Raw genomic sequence first — 26,183 nt, forward strand, 5'->3', positions numbered from 1 at the left:
GATTTTTTTAAAAACTCCGAAACTCCGAGTGACTGAGTGAATCCGGATTCAAATAAAATCCGAATTTATTCCCGATTTTTTACAGTGTTACAACTAATTATCGTAAATCTATTTAATTATTATCATAAATTAACACTGAGAAATAAGTGTTTAAACCGATAGTTCAGAAGCAACTTCAGTAAAATAATTACCGGGCTTACGATAGCAATTGAATTGATGAGATAATAAATAAGTACTCGACTTACGATCTTAGTTAACCAGGCTTAAGATCATTTAGCACAGTATATTAACGGCGAAACATTTCTCCGTTAATTTGCCCTCGAAGCGATAATCCGTGTACCACATAATCCACAGTGCGTACAATAATCGCATATACAATTACCAAATGCTTTAGCTTATTTGCTCCGTTTTAGATGACGTTACGTTTATATGTACTTACGTATGTACATTAAATGTTCCACACCATATCTATCTATATATACGGCGATCGTTTAAATCTCTTATTACGACCGGCCATTAAATAATTTAATTTTATATTTTTCATTTGTTGCATAATTCTGCCGAGAATATGACATTTGAAGTGAGCATTAGAAAAAAAATATGCCACTATCTCTCGAGCTTATTTCTCGTACATTTATGAGCCGATGTAGAAATATATATTAATTTGTACGAATGTATGAGCAAGTGTGTGTATTTGAAAGCTGGATAATTATCTTATGAAGAGATTAAATATTTCATGACAGTAGCGAATGTGCTGAGAGCTTGGGAGAATTTTTAAGCACACGTTGTCACGCTGATGTAAATTGGATTGCTCTCTCTCTCTCTCTCTCTCTTTCTCTCTGATGGTTTTTTTGTGAAATAAAAAAAGCCAGCGTAAAGGAAAAGATAAAAAATTTTAAAATAAAATGAAAACCGGGCTCAAAGGACAGCCAATACAGTTGAAAAACATTGAAGATGAGTATAAAAAAAATGATAAAGTGCAGGATAAAGAAAGGGATGCACTTGTGTAGTGAGTAAAGAAAAAAATGAAGTAAATTGAAACGTATTTGATGGGCACTGAGCGGAACTTGTGCCAAACAATTTGCAATGCTGAAACGAAAAGTTGTCAGGTGTTCCGGCGTTGCTGCATTGAAAATGGTCCGATCTTGGAAACGTTACGGGTGGAAAGAAAGTCGTAATGAAAAATAAAATATACTTTTTAAAAGGGGAATAGGTTGATCGAACAGTTATGGAAAAATTTTAAATATACAATGCCCTTTGTTTAATATTTCTTCGGGTAAAAACAAAGTGATTCTGTGCAAACTTTAATAAATTTTTTTTTTTAATTCAAACTTATTTGGACATTATTTAAATCACTCGTTAATCAACCATTCAGCTGTAAAACCAATAGCTAGACTTCGCGATGATAAACTTTTTTTAGGTTTTGAAAAGCTATTTTTAAAAAAACTACTTGGAAGTAATTGAAACAATAAGTCAACAAGAAATCTATTGAATAAATAAACAAGATGTTCGGTGAAGATCTAGAAACGAGCTTCACTTATTCTGGCCTATAAAATCACATTTTTTTTTATTGCTTTACTGACTTAGAAGATCGAATGATGAAACAAAATAACTGCAAAAACTAAATTTTCAAGTAAGTTCCGAAAGTTTGATAAGTTTGAAATTCTAGACTAAAAAACAGCCGCAGTTTCTAAGCGTCTTAGAAAGTTACTTTTAGACCCCAATGGTCTGCCGAGTTTCCAGCTTTCAAACTCATAAAAATCACTTATGAATTAAAATTTACAATATTTTTTTATCATCCAATCCACAACATCACTTCTGCCTAAACAAAAGCCCCATTTCTACACCATTACTTTATTTCTTATTCCTATTGATCGATCTGATTAAATTTTTTTTTTTTCAATATTATGTATATTTATTTAGTTCAACAATATCAACAAAAAATATTAATTAAATATTATAGATTAACTGTATACTAAAATTCCCTCATTAACTCCTTTTATTTGTAGCAGATAAAATTAATTTCACAAATACTATTATACTAAATTTCCACTTAGCTCTCTAATATTAACCCAAATCAATAATTACGCTTTATTGAAATAACCAATTGCACATAATTTGATTGCACTAGTGAATAAATTTAACATCCACACTAGAAATTATCGTTAAAAATATTTAATTATACCAATAATCGATATAAATTCAGTTTCTGGACTACACTCACACATTCACTTGTACAGTCAATATATATATAATATATATACATGTATATACTATAGGTGTTAATAATTAAGAGAAATACGAAAATGATACCGTCAGTTTATTTGTTGTGTGCAATGAACCCTAATCCGAGTGGGTACGGTTTCCTATAGATTGCATCAACAAACTTATGCATACGCATACACACACATAGTGTTATTTAAATATACATATAGATACCGTCAAGACTCATCTGGCTAACCCATAATAGCTTGGATATGCTTCGGCGCTCATTGCTGCCGATATACAGTTCCCTTGCTATGCCCATCTCATATAATAATGATACGTGCAAATGAGTGGTCTTGGGTCAATAGTGCAAGGTGTAATGCGGTCCCGTAGCATGTCTCAGTAGAGCGTACTATTTAGCGTGGGTGCGCGACCGGTTAATTTATCTCAAACGAGACACTATTTATATAGATACAGACACAATGGTATAAGGTTCATTTCCACGTACAAACAACAAGCAATTGTACTATTGCAATGCCTCAAGTAATTGGTAAAAAATTTTTTTCTTCATTGTAAAATTTAATTATTGCATTAAGTTTTTTAATCAACTGTGTTATTGATATTTTATATGGAAGGTGACTAATTAATTTAATTACAGTAGAGTAAAATAATAAATGTAGAGTTTTAGTCACTTTAATTTATTAAAATAATTATTTTATTTTTAATTTATTGTTAATTATTGAAGCTAAATATTTTTGATAATTAAATTAATTAATTTAATGCAAAAGTATATTTATGATAATAAAATATAATTTTAATTTTTTAGTTAATTAATAATGCAATATTTTTTTTATGACTATTTAATTAATTAAAGTTTATGATCTGGGATTATAATGTCGAGTTTTATTGTCACAACGAATGAAAAAAATTTTTTATGAGTTAAACTATAGACTAGAATAATAAAAAAAAATAGTGATAATTTTTCGAGACTGACCTTGCGCACGTACGCTGCCAAGCAGAAGAATGAAGATGACGGCCGGATGGTACCTCATCTCTTCACTTGTCTGCTCCCAACGTTCTTCCACACACTCTCCTCTTTTCCCTAGCCCGGCCTTCAGCACTCCAGAGTGTCCTTCACTCACCCACCGCGTACTTCACTCACTGACTCACTCGCGATTTAAAAATGCGTTTACCGCTTTTAATACTTTATGTGAAAACGCGTTGCTAAAATATATTTTCGTTTATTTTATATTTTTTTTCAGCATTAAAGCTTAGCACTTAGCCACTTTGGATGGTTCTTTGTGTCCAAATGTGTACCCATCACACACAGAAATATCGATACAACTCTTGAACGTCAACGGTAATGCGGAGAATGTGTGTCTTTGATGTGTAGAGAAGACTCTGGTGAAGCACTCGAATATTGGACTTACTCCCTCGGTGTCCTTAAAAATAAAAATAAAATACGTACTTGGAATTTCGATTGAGAAAACTTGGTTTGTAGTAATGGAAAACTTGGTCTCAAGAGTCTCTGAGCACGCTTTTTCCGCTGCTCTGACTAGATAAAAGAAAATGCGAGCAAGAGAGAAAGAGAGAGAGAGAGTTGAATGAAAATAAAAAAAGGAATACAAAATTTCTTAGTTTTTACTACGGTGTAACCCAAAAGCTTTTCTATCTAAAGATTTTCTGGTTTCATTGAGAATTGCTTTGGTCTTAAAAAAAATTTTAAAACTTCAAAAGAGATTCAGACCAATGAGAAAAACTGTAACTACAAATGAAAATAAAATTAAATTAAAATACCAATGAATAATATTTTTTTTTGTTTTATTTTTTACACCCACTGATAAATTGGCGGAAACTTTTAAATCCCATGATGCAAACATTTTTTATTTTTTTATTTTATAAAACTACATTCCCATGTATATATATATATAAATAGTGATAAAGACGTGTATACATATCTACTAAATCCCACAGCGTCCAGCAAAGATTTCCGACTATGAGAGTAAAGAAAAGTTTGCGGGCGTGCCCATGGGAAAATGACATCCTACTCGTCTTCTACTTGGTCTCCATTTCGACAAGAGTTCGCGTGAATAGACTCTTAACGATTTCCACTGCTAACTCAAAGAAATGAAACCAAGAAGAAGTAAAAGTAGAAGTAGTAGAGAGAGAAGTTGAAGTAGAAGTACAAGTAGAAGAATAAGAATAAGAATAATAATCGTGATATATGTTAGCAGAGGTTCTAGTGGACTCAGTCACGAACTAATGAAAGAGATACTACTTGTGAAATGGAACTTGGAATAAGAAAAATTAGTAGGGCAACTCAACTCCAGTCAAACCCAACTCCCCAGTGACTGCCCGTAAGTAAGAATAATTTTTAAATGTTTTTAATAATTTACGAGTTTCTAATTTCACCATTACTGCTTAATATATTTATAAGTTAAAATTGTTTCTTTTGAATTTAGTTATTAAATACTTTGCTAACTAAATAAAAATCCTTTAAGCGCTTAATTATAATGTAAACTCATTTCCGACTTGCGAAATAATTTAGAAAATTTATTATTTATATTTCCTTACTGAAAAGGAAGTTAAATACTTTAAATAAAATAAAATAGTTGTTTTTTTTTTCACTTCCTGACTGAGGGAATAAATTTTAAAAATATCTAAATATGATAGAGCACCCATTAAAATAAAGAGGAAGTTAATAAGAAAATAAACGTTTGGAGTAAAACAGACGCATCTATTCATAAGGCATAAACAGCAATATCAACGCTGCTTCATGGCGTTACGATATAATATAGCATTAAATATCACACTTTCACAGTAACCCCAGAGGTGTCAAAATAACACTTAGAGGTGAAGACAAGGCCTAAGTCACGTACTGTTGAAAAGGTGAATCGAGGTTTTTTTTTATTTTTTATCCCTGATGATTGATGAACTCGAGTAAGTCAAGTCTTCAAGCTCTTGGCATCACTGAACGCCCCGGTGGTTTACAAGTAGCCCTATTTCTCTGTTCGAGTGTCTAGACACAGACAAACGATTGGTCGTCAAATATAACATGTAATTGACGCCTACAATTAAGTCAAAACTACTAACAAGCAATTTATAGATATATATTATTATATAAGATCACTAAAAGCACCCCACAACCTTTTGCACCTGCGCCATTGTACACTGAAAAAAATAATCGCTAGCTGCTAGCGATTTTTTTCTTTAGCAGCTAGCGATTTTTAATCGTTAGCTGCAAGCGATTATTTCGCTAGCGGCTAGCGATTTTTTCTTTAGCAGCTAGCGATTAAAAATCGCTTGCTGGAAGCGATTATTTCGCTAGCTGGAAGCGATTTTTTCTTTAGCAGCTAGCGATTAAAAATCGCTTGCTGGAAGCGATTTTTTCGCTAGCCGGAAGCGATTTTTTCGTTAGCAGGTAGCGATTAAAAATCGCTTGCTGGAAGCGATTTTTTCTTTGGCAGGGAGCGATTAAAAATACTGTTTTTATCATTGAAATAAATTTATAAATATACATATTCATATATATTTATACATATATATAAATATATATATATTTATATACATTTATATAAATTTATATTTATATATATTTATGTATATATATGTGTATATATATATATATATTTATATATATATATATATATATATATATATATATATATATATATATATATATATATATATATATATACATATATATATATTTATATATATATATATGTATAAATATATATATATTTATATATATATAAATATATATAAAAATATATAAATATATATATGTATTTATATATATGTATAAATATATAAGAATATGTATATTTATAAATTTATTTCAATGATAAAAACAGTATTTTTAATCGCTCCCTGCCAAAGAAAAAATCGCTTCCAGCAAGCGATTTTTAATCGCTACCTGCTAACGAAAAAATCGCTTCCGGCTAGCGAAAAAATCGCTTCCAGCAAGCGATTTTTAATCGCTAGCTGCTAAAGAAAAAATCGCTTCCAGCTAGCGAAATAATCGCTTCCAGCAAGCGATTTTTAATCGCTAGCTGCTAAAGAAAAAATCGCTAGCCGCTAGCGAAATAATCGCTTGCAGCTAACGATTAAAAATCGCTAGCTGCTAAAGAAAAAAATCGCTAGCAGCTAGCGATTATTTTTTTCAGTGTAACACACTAGCGCACATTTTCACCTCAACTTTATTTCTAGTCTACTGATTTTATTTTTAAAGCTGATTTTTGCCCGCATGTCATCCGGATTCTCGACACTCGTTGACTTTTCTCGAGCGATCCTAAACTTTCAGATTAAATAACAAAAAAAAAATATACTCAAATAATTAACGTCCACTTGCATGATATATATACATATGAATATATTTAAAATTTTTATATCGAAATTTTGTAACTAGCTCTCGGTCAAATTATTTTCAAATTAAACTTTGACATTCGTAAACTTTAAGTTCGTACCCGATTAAAATTAAGATTTTCATATTTTAGTTAAATTAATTTTTGGTTATTTTTTTAGCAGATCAATTTTACAATTCAATTTATATATAAACATTTGACACTTTACTTTTAATAATTATCAATAAAAATTTTGAATATATTATTAATTAAATGAATTGTATGTATAAAATAAAATTCAATAGTGAATTTGTTATTAATTAATTAAAATGCATGTTTCGAATAACGAAATTAAAATTGAAAATATGTATGTTGTTTTCAATTATTTTAATAAATATGTTATAGTATAGTATGAATGTTGAATATAATCATCAAAGTACAAATAATTTAATTAACTGAATTTTGAACGAATAAAACGACAATAAATAAAATTACGAAATGTAATTATTCAATTTTATATTAACTTTTGTTGACGAGATTAAATCAATAAATTGTGAATTTTAATAAAATTATATTGTGATTGAAAAAATTATTCTTTTATGGAAACATGTCGGGTACAATGGAGTACTGCATAAAGTTTTTTGAAAAAATTTGTATTTTTTTTTTAAATATTTTAAACTAGTAATTTATTGTTATTTTTTTTTTCATTTGTTCATCAATTTTACTCCATAATTAAAAGTGAGTCAGCATGCCTACTAAATAATTTTCAATTCAGCGTACCCCGTTTTGCCCAAAAATGTTAAATTTTATTTTTTTTTTTATTTTGATTGAAAATTTTATTTTTTTATTCAAATATAAGCAAAAATAAAATGACAGAAAATACAAAATCACAAAAAGTGGATTTTTTGTAACTTTCCCGCTTACCCGGGTCAAAAAAAATTTGATTTTGACTTTTTTGTCTTGCTTTTGACTTAATTAACTTGATTATGGCTACTCTTACTTTTTTTGACTTCAATATGGCTTTTTTAACTTAAAAATTTAAGTCAAATTAAAGTTTCGTAGACTCAGATTTGACTAAAATCCAAGACAACGTGACTTTAATTTGATTTACTTGGCGTAAATCAGTACAAAGTAAGACAACTTAGTCAAAATCAAGTCAAAACCAAAATGTACCTGAAGATCGGAACGTTTTTCGCGCAACGAAATGAAAAAAACTTGTGATTTGACTGCTTTATGGGTAATTAGGGGTGACTGATATTTTCGGCTAACATACGAGCGCCTATGCGAAACATTTCAGAAATCTAGATCCAGTAGATTTTTCAATTATCATTTTGTTTTTTTATTTCAGTATCGCGAGAAACGTTTCGATTTTCAGGTACATAAACCAATTATGTTTTCACATCTTACACAGAAAAAAAAAAAAGTTATCTTGAGTCAAGAACCAAGTCAAGATTTTCTCGAGCCAAGAAAATTTGTCTTGGTTAAAAAAAATTCGTCTTGGTCGGAGAAGATTTCTACTTCATCTGAGATAATTTAGGTTTCCAAAAAAATTTTCTTGAATCAAGAATATTTATCTTCAGTCGAGAATTTTTTTTTTCTGTGTAAAATATATTTTTCATTTTAAAATAAGAACTTATATTTCACTCGCTTTTGTTTTGCTTGACTCTCTTTATTTTCAATTTTTAAAATTACTCCAAAATCAAGTTATTTTTTTGACCCGGAAAGTCGCCGCCCTTTCCCCAACCCCTATATCTGTCGTGTATAGTAATTGTAGGATATTTCACGAGAATGTCTCGATCAAAATGTTATTCAAAATTCCGCCGTGAATATATTATAGTTTGGAATAGTTTTATCCAACTAGAAGTAGAGTCAATGAATTTTTTTAAAATTTTATTGTAAAACTCCCTTTGATTCGCTGACTGAAAAACGCTAACATCAGTAAAAATCTAAAATAACTATGAAAAGAATGCAGAGCTTTTATTTTTATACTTGCGCGTTCATAATAAAATAGATCAAAGTATCAAAAAATGGCAAGATATTAAAAAAAAACCTAAATGTTAAATAAATACAACAGGTAGCGAATAAACCAGTCGTTGGAATCGATTATTTTATTAATATACAGAAAGTGGCTCCGGGCAATTATTTTTAATAACATGTTGTTACTGCCACATAGATGACCGCAACAAAAAAAAATAAAATAACAATAATGATAATGTAAATAAATATAAAACAAAAAAAAAGGAGCAAACAAATATCTACCCTTGGTCTAATTAAAATAGAGTACCGCGAAGAAGATTAAACCTTTAATGATCACTGAGAATATACAATTTATTTTTCCACGCCTTTATTTCGCGAGTTTTTTAAAAAAGTTAAAATTAAATTACAATTTACATTTTGAAATATTTTTAACTTGATGTTAATTAGTTTGTCTGGTATTCAACTTTATAAATAAAAATTAGTTTTGCATTGTGAATAAAGAGAAATAAATTAAAAGTTTGCGACTATTTTTTACATGGAATAAAAAATGTTAATAATTGATGTATTAAATGAAATTTTTTATGAAAAATATAACAAGCGATATTATGCTCAAGTCTGTATAAATTACAATTTTTTAAAACTTAATCAGCACTAAATTTCCTTTAAAACAAATGGAAATTTTTTTTTTAATTCACTATTTCATCGGAGTCATTTGAAATAAAAAATCTTATTTTTTTTTGCCTAGATAAACTGAAAGAGTGTCTCACTGACAAAAGAATATTGAAGTGAGCACATAACAGTTGTACTAGAGTATTTTTACTCCAGATGATGTAGAAGCAGAAGAAGAAAAATAAGGTGGTTGCAACAACGTCACGTATAAAATTGGGCCATTCGTCGGACGAAGAATAGAGGGTGCAGCACAAATCGCGATGAAAAATCTCACTGCGCACTGCATATACACATATGTGTCGCACCGAGAAACTGTATCGCAATAATACAAAGTTAACGTATGCTCCGTTAGTCGCGTACAAATAGTAAAAAGTTTAAAAAAATAATTTAAAAAAAAATAACAAATAATAAAAAGTTAAAACTCCATCTTGACTTCAGAAAAAAGTAAAAACCCTAAAACGTACCCTACTCTGAAAAGTCCTTTGATGTCGCGTTGACTTTAGATCCTGCTATCCAATCAATTCTGTACAGTATCAAGATCAAATAATAAAAATTTTATTCACACTTGAATTTTTTTTTTTCATTTTTTTTCACTCCACCCCACTTTCAGTTATTTATTATTATTATTATTATTATCATTATTAATATCCACTGGAGCATTAGCTTTATTAATCATAATTAAATTATAATTTAATTATGTTAAGTAATGACTTTTTATCCAAATTATAATTATCATCAGTTAATAAAAATTAAAAAAAAAAAAAAAACAAATTCAATTGTCACTGTTATTTTATTTTACTATTTAATAATCCGAGCACAAATTTAAACGAGCAATTTTGGAAGCGTACGCGGGTTAAATATGCGAATGTGGATCTGTATATATGCATAAGTACGTTTGTATATATTTGAATGGTACGTATATATTTATATGAATGTATATATATATATATATATAAATGTATATGCAAACAATGGTGCGTATGAGGTGTGCATACGCTCGCTACGATCGCGGGTTCGATACTGGCGGACGATGAGCGCCCAGACGCATAGTTCCCGTTGGTCCCGAACAGCGTCGCGACGCTTGCCGCCGCTCCCCACCCTCGATCGCTGGTGTACTACCAACAAGCATCACGACCTCTCCAGCACGTCGGGATCATGAATAGACGATGGACGAGACACTGACAAGAATCCAAATTTACTTCTGACTGACGAAAATGATTCAATTGACATTTTATTGATAAGATTAACATACCCTTTAATTTTAGTTATGTCACTGTCATTACTTATTTTTTTTTTACAAGTAAAAAATTTACTAAAAAATTTCAGTAAAAAAAAATTAAGATCTAATGACAATTCTTATTATGATGATTAAAAATATAGTAAAAGTCAGAAGATAGGATTAGAAAATCCGAATTGATAATTTCGAAGTCAAGATAGAAAATAATAGAAATTCATAAATTTTTTGTTGGTAATATATATGTACATATATATAGTATATAGTAGTATAATAGTACAGACCATGACTAAGGGTTTGAAATGCAAACAAATGCGTGGGTGGGATGACGTGAAAACAATATTTACTGGAAATATGATGATGAATCAAGCATATATATTATACAAAAAAGTATAAACGTAAGGGAGCGTGCCGTGTATATTTTTTCATTAACGAGTATCACCCCACGGTCACGCTTCAGTGCATCGTCATACGTTCCTGATTTTACTTCAGTACACGCGTCTCGCTGTTATTATCATTATTATTATTATGATTATTTTTTCAAATTATTATTATTATCATACACGATAGTATATTGCTGTGAAATAGCTCGTAAACTGTAAACAAGTTGGGTAAATAAAGTTAACCGTGATTTTTTTGGCTGCGTAAATTAAACAGGGTTACGATTTATCGAACAATTGATTCACAATAAATGTCATTGTCATTGGTCGGAAAACTTTTAATTACGCATGAGATAATGAATAAATCGACAATTTGGAGTGTGATAATGATGGGTAATTAAATTTTAGTCCAACTGGATAGCAGTAGCATTCACCAAGTCATTAATTAGACAACGCTCGATAAATTGCGGTAAAGAGTGTAGGGACATAACTAATTAGTAATTACATATTTTGAACATGGACCTCTGGGAGAGAGTGAGGGTGAGGTGACATTGGTTGCCGGCTGGCTAAAGGGTTTGCCAAAGCAAAAGCGTGCATGTGTTATATATCGAGTATCTAATGACAATAACGTATAATCTATATGATGTAGCACACCCGGTTTTTGTATCAAATTTTATATACATATATTATATATGCATACGATAAATCTCCAGGTGCAACTTTAAATTCAATTTATTTGGTAATTTTTTTTAATATTAATATGTAATTTTTTTATCATTTAAAAATATAAGCAACGACAGTTGTAAAATATAAAAGATAACAAGTTTCGGATAACAAATGGCATTTAATTTGAATTAATTACATTAATTAAATTACTTTATGTATTCATTATTAAAAATTAATTAAAATCCGGGACCTAGGTCATGTACGGCCATTTATTTACTCGAAAAAATTGAAAAAAATAGGGTACATGACCCTGATACAAATAATGTCAATATTGATTGCATATATTAGTAAGTAATTTGTTATTATTAATTTACATTGAACATTAAAAAAAAATTTGTTGAGTAATTAAAAATGATTAAAGTCCGATAAACACGATAAAAAATAATCGTATTTATCCCACGCGTTACGGAGTAGAAATAATAAAAAAATAATTGGGAGATCAATGAACAATTGGCAAAAGAATTGCCACTGATTCGAGACATCGAGTCGCAAACGCCGGACGCTACATCGAATGTCGAAAATTGAATTCCAACGATCGATCAAATGAAATTTAACACTTGGATGGACCTCGTGCTGTTTCGTGTCAGGTAGATATTTATATATATATAATAGAAGACACTGTTGTCACTGAAAGTTATCGAATTCATCAAGATAAAAACCCCAAGAAGTGGCATTAACATAATTATTATAACACGCATTACGCAATTTTGTTTTTCATTTGAAATTATTTTTTTTTTTTTTTTACATATTTTATCCCTTTCACAACCCATCTAGTATAATTTAGAGATTAAAAATTTTGTTTTTTTACTTTCTGAGAATAATTTTGACATATTATATATACATTAAGGATGATGTTCGGTCTGTATTGAGTTAATTAGCGGCTGACGTATTTTAAGAGTGGCGCCTCTATATATGATGTGTATATATATACATGTATAAATTTTTTACAACGCATTGTGGCAAGCCGAACCCCGAATTGATGCCACTTGATTAACTCATTCATTGCCGTTTCCCGTCTCCGCCCTGCAACCGCGCGAGCACGATTCAATCGTCCGGGATTAACTATAACCGCGCTGTCTATATATTAATTTATTACAAATACACGATTTCTTTTTATTTTTAATATTTATGGGTCATATATATATTTTTTTTTATCCACACACTCCGAAAATTTATTTCATTTTTTATATAGATATTGGTAGAATTAATTGAAGTCTTTCATCACCTGTACAAAAATAAATTGCTGTGTCTACAATGTAATAGAGTTTATAATTTAAACGATCAGGCTATTTGAATAAAATTTTTGAAAAATATAAAACTAATATTATAAATGTCTAATAAAAATTCAAATTTAGTCATAAATATTAAACTAATGGTATTGATAACTATATTAAATATTAAAATAAAACATTTCATAGGAAAAAGTTAAAATTAATTTGAATTAAAAATTTAATAATTTGAAATAATAAAATAAAGTAATGAAAATTTAATGTATTTAGTAATTCTCATTGCACAATTGGGTAAGTAAAAATAGTCGAAACACAGTGAACTCTGGTTGAACATATAATTGATTACATTCTATAATAAAAAATTAATAGAAATTATTGATTACATTTTTAATTTAATTTATTGAACAGCACTCTACTGTTACTCACCCATTTTATTTGGATTCAGTACACAAGCGGTTGTAAATAAAAAATAAATGACCCAGTTTAATGTCACAAAGCAGATATTTTAATATAAAAAAATCTATAGGTTTGTACGTTAGCTTCTATTGATAATCATAATAAATAACAATAGCAATTTATTATATGTAACTCGAGATGACATGATTGCGCTATTATGGACAGACTAGACCTTGTCTGTAATAATAAATTCACGATTCTGCGGCAAGATGATCGATCAAGTTGACAGTAAGGCAGCCGCTCGCGGTTGCGGACCAATCGGTTGGAAAATACGCGACGAAAACTTGTTCGTACTGCAACATAGACTCGTGAAATATAAACCAAAAGTTTTAAAAGTAAATTCAGAACTAAGTACACGAGATTTTATACTTTTTCATTCAAATATTTTATTCTTATTATTTTTTTTTTTCCATCAATTTATTTGGTATTGAAAATATTTTCATACCAATTCATCATATGCATACAAAATCAACGTTTATTCCCATTCAATGAACCTTTTTGCAAATTGTATGGTATATTATATTCACAATTGAAACGTAAACTTATTAAATAATATATATATAGTTGATATTATATATAATATGTATATTATAGAATAATGAAAATGTCTACGGGGGTGCATCAATTATTTAAATACGTTGTATCCGTGGGGAATCGTAACTTTTATGGGTTGAAAAAAAATATATGTATATGTATATTATCCCTGTATTCGGTTATAAAAAACTAAACGAAGTTCAGAAATTATTAATGGTAACATTAATTTTTTAGACTCACTAGGGAATGTAACCGACGACGAGGCGCATGAGCCAACCAAAACTTTGATAAATATATATATATATATATACTTCTACTACTACTACTACTAATACTACTAGTAGTAATACTGCAGTAGTATTAGTAATATTTTTTCTGGGCAACGTAATTTTGTACGCAGAAAACGTTATTTCTATTTCTTTTTTTCCCTTTAATAACAACCGCATCAGGTTGCTAATAGAAATAGTCTGTATTAACAAATCACTTGTGTACTTTAAGAAATAAATAACAATCCAATAAAATTATAAAATCAAGTGCTATGAAGTAAAGATATTAATTGAAATTACGAAAATAAAAATTACATGTATTTGAAGAGACGTAGCAATTAAATTTAAATTATCTGACAAAATGGTCTGTTACGAGTGAAATAGAGTGCAAAAGAATGTTTTTTTTCGTCAATTGAATGCTCTACTTTATTACTTTTATAATTAATTTTAAGTAATTTCAAGTACTTATGACGTATTTAAAAAAAAAAAAACGTTTTATTTTTTTATGATTTTTTAAATATCATTATAAATCGCAAATAATAAATGTGGTAACAACATTGCGTTTTTCTAGTGTGCCTATTTTACCCAGCCCTCTCCTGTATGATAATAAATCGGGTACAAGTTCATTAAAAATCTTATTCCGTAAGTTTGAAATAATGATAAGTGTACCTGAAAATCAAAGACGCGGTAATCGAACAAGTTTAGTGACAGAGAGGGAAAGACGAGCAAAGAGATAAGAGAATAAATCGACGTTAGAATCTCGATGAATCGAGTCTTGGTAGCACTCTATTATCCGGTAGATACGGGTATGTATAGAGTACGACTAGGATGAGTGGCTTGAAAGGAAGTACAAAGGTGAAAGAAAATGATATTTTATTATAAAGAATATTGAATAAGAGACAAAAGAGTTTTTAGTAAAGTGTCAGGCTTCATCCCACCAACACACAAAAACAAATTTATACTTTTTGTACATAAGTCTTTTTAGCTTAGTGCGGTTTCAATACATCCGATATTTTATATTTTATATCCTGTATATATAAATTTAGAATCTCCTTATAGCGAGCACGTACCAGGTGATCGGCATCGTTATCCCCATCAAAAGACGCTGGCTATCCTATAGCTCTCGGGATCAATTTATTTTTTAATATTTTTATTTTTAAGATGATCACCTTTGTAAACTAGACCGACGTCGCGCGATGATGCTATAATGATAGTGACTCTTACACGTGAGAAAACAAATTCCTGCGAAGCAAACAGTAGGCGTGACCGGTCAAAAATGCCGATGGCTGTTTAGCCAAATAGTTGGCGTAGCGCGCGCGTTACAATAAAAGTTACGCCACAGGCAATTTAGCTGTGTAAGTGTATGTGTGTGTGTGTGCTAACAAATGTTTAAGTTAAGACTTAAAAGTAAATATTAACTGAGAGAAAATAAATAAATAAATAACTTAAAAAAAAAGGGCAAAGAGAAATACAAACGAAAGGAAAAAAAGGATCGTATGATTACAAAGCCCAAGCTCGTAAAATTTTAACGATGTAAAATGTGTGCTTTCGATATCAAACGTTTCAACTCAACATTATGTTGCTCTTACACTCGCTTTTGGTCGCATCTTTTTTGCCAAATAATAACCGAGTTACCATCTGAAACACGAAGTAACCGATATTTTAACACGTTTGGATCACGCGACGCACGTACTTTCAGTATATATATATGTATAAATATATGTATAGTATAGCATAGGATACTGATGGTTCTTGTAGCCGAGAAAAAGAGCCAAGGGATTCTCGATACACTGTAATGTACCCTAGACATAGTGTGTCCCCAGATCCCCTGAGGTGTTTCTCTTTGTCACGACCCTTCGTCGTCATTTCTGATAATGGAGGGCAAAAAATAACCAGACGGTGAAAGAGAAAAAAAAAGGAAATAAAATGAAATAGCAAATGAAAAATCCATATTTTAATAATTCAAAAAGGCCCTTATTATCATAAATTAATTCAATTTAATAAAGTTATTTATTTCTATACTATTCTCAACCATGGACATAAATTTTGGCTTAAAACTAAAACAAAATAAACCGCAACAACTTCAGAAAGTATATCGAACTTAATTACTTTGCTGGTAGGTATTGGAAACAACGAGAACGTAATTCCTTCCGGCAACGACGCATACAATTACCGATGCAGAAAATTTCAATGCAACTCTTCGTACACCCGAAAAAAAGTCATAAAAAAAATTCTCTACCGCGATATTTAAGCCGGATGTCACGGGGAAGCTTTGTAATTTTAATTATTTCATTAGTGGATAATCCTTCGAGTATACAAAGAAAAAGCACCTAGGGTACTTGACGCCTAAGGAATTTCTTTTCAACGACGGCTATATTTTTCTTCGTTGCTAAAACTCTGGTCTTTTCACTTTTTCATTGTCGTCATTGCGACTCTTTAATGCTACTACTTCTGTTATTGCTCTTTTATACAATTCAGTAACATGCTTTCCTTCACTTCACTTATCTTTAAGAGTTCTTTGACGCAATAAAGCTATGATTGAAATACTTTACCATCAATTGATTCATGCATAGACAATTTTAGCATTTTATTTTATGTACCAGAAATCCCTAGTATCATCATCATCATCATCATCATCATCATCTTAAACTCACACCTATACTCCAAAAGTCTACTCGATTTTTTTTTTATTCATCTTTCCCTACTATTACACTTCCAATTAATTTCAATTGCCATGTGCCACAATGCCCCCAAGCAGTCCTTCAATTTTCACTCCACTGTCATATAATTTACCCACCTATATAACGCCTGCTAACTAGGATCTTTTACGAATCACGTGCGTCAAATTACATCCGACTGTACGAATCTGACAGCCGACCGAAAATTCTCCAACCGAACGATTGATTGAGGTTAACTATTTTTAACATTCAACACTTGAATAAAACCTAAAAAACTCAACACCCATTATAAATTATTCATTAAAAAATTTTAACAAACATCAACCATTTATTTAATTAAAAAATTTTAAACTTTTTCCATAAAACTTTTAATCAGATGTAATCACCATTAGATTGTTTTTTCTCACGGAAATGAATAATTTGTTGGTTGCATGTTTATATACATATTTATATTACAGTATATACATACGTTAAACAGTAAACATACATTGGGGTGTAGAATGACTAGAATGAGGTCTCTCTGACCACGTCTGTGTAATAAACCAGTAGATAATCGAATATACGACGTGTAACAAGGCTGAGGCATTTCAGCACAGTACGACGCACTAGAGTAGTAACACACTACCATTAGTTTGGTCAATAGCCAATTTATATTTGGCATAGGTCCAAGAGGTCAAACAAACTTCCCTAAAACCTTCCACGCGCCATCTTTAAGCACTATCATTTTAGATATCTTACTTGTACGCTCTTCTGTTTACCTATTTTGTGCGAGGTAAAAATTTAAAATAATAAACAGAAGAAGGGGTAAACCAATAATTGAAATAAAATTAATTAATGTAAGAAGGGCACTTGAATAATTTTCACTTGCTAGGAGATACAACCAAATATGTATTCAACAATTGAACATAACTGAACCAGACAACTACATAGTTAAAAAATTCGTGTATCTGTGTTAGAAAATTATTTGGTTAAAATTTTTCGTGCTGATTTTCAACACAGAAATCTGTTAATTCAACACAAACTGTTTGCGATATTTTACTTTAACAGATTTTTTATGTTAAGTGATTAGAAAATCTGTAATTGTGTTATTCGAAAATAGACACAAAATTTGTGTTGATTAGCTAAACACCCGCGCGTTTCTTCATTTACTATAACCAAGTAATGCATTGCAGAAGCATTGTCTGCATAAAACTTGCTCTCTAAACATGAATAAGTGAAATAAGTGAATATTCACTAATTCTGAGTGCCAACCGAACCACTTTTTGAAATTAGTTGTTAGGTTTGCACTTTGAATTAGTAAATATTCACTTATTTTCACTAATTCATGTTTATAGAGTGGGCTATAATTGATTCACAATTAAATATAATCATAGATAACTTTCATATATGATCAGGTTCAATGATTTTTTTATTCCCATTCTACGGGAGGATAATTCATAGCTCCGTTTTTTAGAAAAGTCACAGGAAATCGAACTAATTTTTCTGCTAAATTGACATGAGTTGTACTAAGGTTAGATCAGGTATACTTGAGTTTGTAAAAGTCTGTTAAATTTACACAAATTTTCTGTCAAAATAACAGATTTTATGTGTTCAATTATTTAACATACAGGTTGTGTTAAAGATCAAAATGCAATGTATTGAATTAACATAAAAATTTGTGTAGACCGTTTGCAACACACGATTTGTGTTGAATTTAACACGAAATTTTTAACTGAATCCTATGATTTGGACGGTTAATAATAATTGATATAATAAGGAGAAGATTGGGTCCTCTCGGAAAGTCCCAACGAAATGCCTCTTCTCCATCCATTTCAAAATCTTTCTCGACCCTTATTTAGTAGGGGTGGCTCCTAACGTCAGAGGCTACGGGCCTCAAGATGCCTAACGAGCAAAAGACTCGGCATTGAAGAAAGAGTAGCTTACATTAATAATAATGAATAAATAAAGTTATTAAAATGCAAACAGTTAATATTTAATGGATAAATAAGTTTGAATGAGTAAGCGACACGATTAATTACTGGTAATCACGCGAGATACGAATGATATGAAGTTTATTTAATAGACTTTCATATATATATATATATATATATATATATATATATATATATATATATATATATATATATGTCTATGTTTAAAGATATAAATGTAGATAGATGAATGTATATTGTTGAATACTATAGATATATTATTAGTCATTACTTAATGACTTGAGGAAACAAGAGCACTCGTCTAACATCATCCCTCGTGGGATTAAACGATCTTTCTCTTGCTCATCGTTTCGACAAAGCCGTCTCAGCATCGCGAATAGCCAGATTAAATTTACGAGAAGTAGCAAGAGAATTTTCTACAGTTTGTCCCGTGGGTGAACACTTGGTAATCCTACACCGTGAAGTAGAGTGAAAAGTTGAACACGATAATGAGAGTTAAAGCTAAATACCATTTACATTTCGGATGTATATACATATTTTATAATTTATTTAATGAAAGTTATTTAATTTTTTAGGATTATCGTTTTAAAGACAATATGTTTGTAATAAAGTAATAAAATACGAATAATGGATACAGATAATTGACAAAATATAATTATATTTCGTTTTAGTTCACTAGAACTTTTAATCATATTTTCGTGATTGACAGAAGAATAATTAGTTCAACTAAATTTAAATAAATTCAATCAAATAAAGGGGATAATTTATAACAAAAGATGTTCGAATGAAGTTATTTGAATTCTATTCTAAATTATTGCAGTATTTACCAATAAGATTACGTACACTGTAAAACAAACCGGGGTAAGTCCAGATGGTGTAGGTGTTAAAATTTTCGGTGTTAAATTTCAACACCGAAAGCGCTGTTAAAATAACACCACCGCTGGTGTAAATATTCTTTACCGGTCTTAAAATAGTTTTCGGTGTTGAAAATATTTTACGTTGTGAATATTTTTACTTACATTAAATTTTTTTATATGTAACACATATACATTTTTTTTTCTAATTTCTATGCGTAAAATTTTTGTTTTTACACCGATTGAACTCCAGTATTTTAACACCGCCAAATTACACCACCTACGGCGGTGTTATTTCATTTTAACACAGCGCGGTGTTTAATTAAATTCATTTTTAACACTGCTCTTTTTACGGTGTACACTGTAAAAAATTTTTTGGACCCGGTGTAGTGTAATTGTCTCGGTGTAAAAATTTTTGTGTAAAAATTACACCAAATTTGCCGTTAAATTTAGGCAGTGTGAATTTAAAATTTTTACACCGCCAAACGTGTAAATGTATGTCATGTTAATTTTGCGTTAAGAAAATTATTCATAAAAAGTTTGAAATGTTCAAAATATTATTTAATATCTAAATAAAATTAATGTAATTGATTAAGTAGTTAAAAATATCCAATGATCTTTTGTTGCTCATTAATCAAAATTACGAGTAACACGGAATGGTGTAAAAAAAGTAGATTACACCGTGTTAAAATTACACGGATGGAAAATTTACACCGTTATTTCACACTACACGGCCGTGTAAAGTTCTCCGGGTCCATTTTTACACCGAAATTTTTTACAGTGTACGGACGTAACGAATATGTAAACGGAAATATTTAAGTTTAGAGAGAGTCGCAACAATTGATCGCGGTAAATTTTTGTTTGGTTATTATTATTATTTTTATTATCTCTGTAGAGTAATTAAAGTAAACAAAAGAGAAAGAATAGTAATGCGAGTGATGCGGATAAAAGTCACACGATCAAGTGAAACAGGAGACAGATAATAAAATGAAAGTAGGGAGCTTAACGCGGTGTATTATGTGAGGGGACAGTCTGTACATTCAACATATATACGTATGTTTGTAATGCACGGGGAGTGACTCAGCGAGCGGCTGTCTCGGTGGTATAGCTCATTAAGACGCGCACACGCCATCGCTCTGCAACGCTCACTGGTGTCATAAATACTTAATATCTCTTTGTACAATGCTCGTGCAAGTATATGTACATAAGTATATTTTTCTGGATGTTCGACATACACTCGAAGGGGAAAATGACTTTTACATCCCCTCGAGTCTCCAGAGCTTTATAAAAACACAATACTTGCCGATAACTTCATTCCATTACTTTATATAATATTAAATTTACTATTTCTGGCCAGTTGCATTATAAATTTACGCCCTAGCTTTTATAGTTATCATATTTTATTTTATTTTTAACGACTTTCGGCAATGCCTATGAGACTCGGAAAAAATATAAGCATCATTTTTAACCATAAGTTACTTGCAATTTTATTTTTTGTAATTTTTATTTAAAAATTATCTTGTAAAAAACGTAAAATTATTTGGAAAAAAACTGCATAAAAAAGTAAACAAATTGCTATAAAATTAGATTTTTTTTATCATGCAGTTTATCTGATAATAGATATACATCAAGTGCTTACCATGAATGAGGAGAAGATTATGGAAATTCCGAGTTAATTTACCGGATGGAATCGACATGAAGACGAGCAAAATCCAAGCAAGGTAAACCGTGGCTGCTTCACACATTCCAACGTCAATGAGAGTGATTTCCTCTCAACAACCAGACTAAAGAGAGATATCTGTATCTCCATTGCGCTGGTAATTTTTGCAGATTCCCAGAACAGATGAAAAATTGGTATGGACTAAAAGGAAAGAAAAAAAAACAGTAGTGAACAAAAAATGAAAACAAAAAACGTAAAAAAGGACTGATAAAAAGTAAAAAAGGAAAAATTTGTTCTCGTGATGCTCGTGCCAATGAAAAGAGAGCGAGCAGCGGATGCGTAATTACGCGATTCCACGCGATTAACCTTCGATCTCTGACGGGCTCTGACCTCACTACGCCCGCCAACGACTACTTTTCTTTTTACTTTACTCGGCTTTTGTTCATTTACTCGGTTATTAAATGATGTACGATTAATGTGGATGTAGACTCGTGGTATAAAGCTCTATATACATCCAGTATTTGAGTGCGAACATTTCTGTTGTACACATACATATTCTTATCACGTAATTTTAGATTAATATTTTTTTTTTATTTCTTTCTTCTTCATTAAAAGCACCATAGCTTTTAACTTGTTTTTTTAGTTTTCATTCTTTTATTTACTAAATAGACGTAAGCAATATGATGCTTTAAATTAATGAGACTCTTATCTCCTGCACATACATCATATGAAAATCTCTAGAGCCCGTTAACGAATTTCGTTAATGACACTCACACGTTTTACCAGATCGCGGTCAGTTTAATCCTGTGGCCCATCAAGTTTTTCTGCCATTTTTCAATTACTCTTTTCTTTTGGTTTTTTATCAATTTAATTTAAAAAAATTCTTCTATCAACCTGTCGCAATTTTTTTCACTAAATTTCTATCGAAAATAATTTTTTTTCTGAGAAAAAAAATTAATAACGTATTAAATTATGAATAGAAATTTTTTTACCTCTTATACCGCTAATGAATCCGTTGATCTCACGGTATTACTTATGAACCTATAAAGTATACATATATGACCACATATCAACTGCCAATTATGTCTAGACACAAATCGATACATTGTATATCTACATATATATACATACATCCGTACATAGACGTAAGTTCAACAACATTAAAGAGGATAGATTAGAGCAAGTGCTCAGGTCGTAACTAACAATCGACATCGAGTCGATAAACGGAAACTCATCAAGCTCATATATCCCCAGTAAGTAATCATCGCATTACCATCACACAAGAAACTACAACAATCAGTAACAATATTCCGTAAAGTTTTAATGTTCAAAGATGAGCATTTCTGTCAGTTTCTATCTCTCAAGTGGTTCAAACTATTAAAGTACCATTGAAAAGTGATTTATGTTCAGATGCACTTGCAAATAATAAAAAGTTATCACTTATCAATTATGGCACAATTATAACTTTAACTTAATCAACTTAAGGCCATTCTCAGAAAGTGCCCTCCACTTTTTAAAAATTTCTAATGATTTTCAACTGTCATAAGCGTATCAAATTTTTATCAATTAATTAAAAGAAAATTAAAGCATTAATTGAAAAAAGGACAACGTAGTCGTAATTTCGCCAAGGTATAGATTTAAAAAAAAATTATTTACACTTGATATCAATTAGGAGTTAAACAAAATTCGTTAAATAAATTTCAATAAAATCGTCATGTCAATTTTATAATTTGAATTTTTAAATTTTGTTGGCTAAAATTTATTCAACAAATTTCGTTTAACTCCCAATTGATATCAATTGTAAGTAATTTTTTTTAAATTCTATATCTCAACGAAATTACGACTACGTTGTCCTTTTTTCAATTAAGGTTTCAATGTTTTTTTTGGTTACGTAACAAATGATCCAAAGACATATGATCCGCGACAATTAATCCGCGACAATTGATCCTTGCGACGATTTATCCGTCGATAAAATGCGTGTAACATGAAAAATTACGCCCTTTTTTCACTAATTTTGTGTGCGTGTAACATAAAAAATATACTCACACACAAATTAGTGAAAAAAGGGTGTAATTTTTCATGTTACCCGCATTTTATCGACGGATCAATCGTCGCAAGGATCAATTGTCGCTGATTAATTGTCGCGGATCAATTGTCCTCGGATCATCGGTCGTGTCACCGTTTTTTTTAATTAATGAATAAAATTTTAATACGGTTATGACAGTTGAAAGTCATTGCATATTTTGAAAAAGTGGGGGGCACTGTCTGAGAATGCTCTTAAATATTTGAGTTTATACATAACCTGATAATATGTGATACATATATTATATATTATTTTGTTATTATAATAATACAATGATGATAAATTATTTGAGAAGTGATCACAGGTATCAAAGTGAATAAGAAAAGCCAGATTAAATTTCAAGTTTTTGATATGCGGTGGTTAATCTGACACAATGCGACGACTTGCTCCGCCTGTTAAATATATACATGGATAATGCGATATAATAGGCGTGACATCTGTGTCTGTGAGAATAACCGTAGACACTACCTGCTAGTATAGTATCTATATATACATATACATACGTAATATATAATATGTAATAGTGTAGACATAATATAATATCGCTACCCTGTGGAGAGAGATGCTAATGCTTTGAATAGACGGCTTACCAGCGTCACGACAGACACAGATTACTGATTATACGTTACGCCTTTCTCCAAAGACTTTATAACCTGTATCATTATATTATATAAAGTTATATTATATCACATGCATTGTATAGGGGGATGGATTTATCATTCTTAGCAGGCCCACTTGCTCGACTTACTCAATGGAAATAATATGATTTTGTGATACAAAAAATGGGTATATATGGAAAAATTAATTTGAAATATGCATAGATGTGTAGCGGAGGGTCAAGGAAATTGGGTGATCCTTTCCCTATAATGGGAAATGTTCAAAACCAATTCTCAATCGAGTTTTTCTCGATATACATCCAATGCATGTATGTCGTTTTAAATTTATTAAAGACATCATTCATAAATTTTATAACTAGAATTTTTTTTTATTTCGAATGTATATTATTCCCTTGGGGGATTTGTGAGCAAGTTACGACAACTTTGATGATGCCCATCACTTGAAACATGACGATCGAATCTATATGACTATTTTATTATAATATTCATTCATAAAAAAACCTCCATCATTCTGACTTTTCATTTCACTTTTTATAACGGATTTTACTTTCTTTAATGCTTCATAACTTACAAGTCATTGACAATTCCTTTACTGTGAATGGAAAAATTAGTCATCTTTACACGCAGAGAATTTTTGAGTAAAAATTACCCATTAAGTTTGGTACTGTAAGGACCCCGATAACCAATTGAGCTCAATTTTGCGTCAAATAGTACATGGTAAGAAATATTTCGCGGATATCACTATGCCAGTATGGGCGTGAACGCCATACTGTATGGTATCGAAAATTTTTATAGGTTATAAAATTGTATACATAGATGATTCAATCATTGCGGGAATAGTAACATTGGCAATAGTTGTCGCGGACGCCGCTATGTCAGTATGGCCGTCAGGCCCATACTGCATTGCCGTATCCACAATGCTTCTGGCCGATAAACCTAGTCTGACGACATCTATATAGTTTTGGTAGTAATACGATAGTAGTATACATTGATTGACACGCCAGAAATTATGGCGGGAAAAACTAGTACACTGAAAAAAATAATCGCTAGCTGCTAGCGATTTTTTTCTTTAGCAGCTAGCGATTTTTAATCATTAGCTGCAAGCGATTATTTCGCTAGCTGCTAGCGATTTTTTCTTTAGCAGCTAGCGATTAAAAATCGCTTGCTGGAAGCGATTTATTCGCTAGCAGGTAGCGATTAAAAATCGCTTGCTGGAAGCGATTTTTTCTTTGGCAGGGAGCGATTAAAAATATTGTTTTTATCATTGAAATAAATTTATAAATATACATATTCATGTATATTTATACATGTATATAAATATATATTTATAGATATATACATATATATATATATATATATATATATATATATTTATAAATATACACACATATATATATATATATATATATATATATATATATATATGTATGTATCAATATACATGAATATGTATATTTATAAATTTATTTCAATGATAAAAACAGTATTTTTAATCGCTCCCTGCTAGCGAAAAAATCGCTTCCAGCAAGCGATTTTTAATCGCTACCTGCTAAAGAAAAAATCGCTACCTGCTAGCGAAATAATCGCTTGCAGCTAACGATTAAAAATCGCTAACTGCTAAAGAAAAAATCGCTTCCAGCTAGCGAAATAATCGCTTCCAGCAAGCGATTTCTAATCGCTAGCTGCTAAAGAAAAAATCGCTAGCAGCTAGCGAAATAATCGCTTGCAGCTAACGATTAAAAATCGCTAGCTGCTAAAGAAAAAAATCGCTAGCAGCTAGCGATTATTTTTTTCAGTGTAGCATTGGGTCCTTGGTATTGTAGTATGGGTCTCAGGTCCATGCTGTTTCGCCGTGCTCACTACATTGAAAGAAATTTCCTTTAAAAATTACCGTTATATTCACGGTAATCGTGGGACGAATGGCACGACTTAATCATTTGTCGGTAAGTGAGATAATTTTTAACTTTCCCTGATCGCCACCCTAACCGTAAGTTAACTACAAGCTACTGCCGTATTCTAAAGGTAACTTAAAGGAAAGTGTTGGAGAGCAAGCAGGTTACCTTTAAGTTGACAGTAAATTGTCTGTTAAGTTGAATTCAATTTGACTACAAGTATTACTGTCAGACAATGACGCTAAGTTGATTGAAAGTTTCACTTCAAATTGACGGCAAGTTTTTCTGTCAAGTTACATTCAAGCTACAACCGTATTCTAAAGCCAAATTAAAGGAAAGTATTATCCAGCCAAGGTTTGCCAGAAACTTTCTCGTTAAGTTAGCCGAAAGTGTTGCTCTGCAGACCTTACTGAGTAAGGTGTGGCTATCAGGGTTTTTTTCAACAA

At 30.6% G+C, this 26,183-nt stretch overlaps 1 protein-coding gene across 5 annotated transcripts in view; it reads right to left on the bottom strand.

Annotated features, from left to right (window-relative positions):
* The window catches only part of LOC130676460 (nephrin-like), a 239,835-nt gene that overhangs the window by 158,731 nt on the left and 54,921 nt on the right, over nt 1–26,183 (bottom strand). For 4 of the 5 annotated variants that reach the window (XM_057482681.1, XM_057482679.1, XM_057482678.1 and 1 more), the window contains exons 1-2: nt 9,662–10,199; nt 3,200–3,647 (exon numbers count right to left, since the gene is read on the bottom strand). In XM_057482681.1, coding sequence (XP_057338664.1) covers nt 3,200–3,257 — 58 coding nt within the window. In that variant the 5' untranslated portion in view covers nt 3,258–3,647; nt 9,662–10,199. Of the gene's footprint in view, nt 1–3,199; nt 3,648–9,661; nt 10,200–21,124; nt 21,347–26,183 lie in introns of those variants that run through there. The other variant, XM_057482677.1, reaches the window with a different exon arrangement.

Source organism: Microplitis mediator, chromosome 10 (genome assembly GCF_029852145.1).
Source record: "Microplitis mediator isolate UGA2020A chromosome 10, iyMicMedi2.1, whole genome shotgun sequence".
NCBI lineage: Eukaryota > Metazoa > Arthropoda > Insecta > Hymenoptera > Braconidae > Microplitis > Microplitis mediator.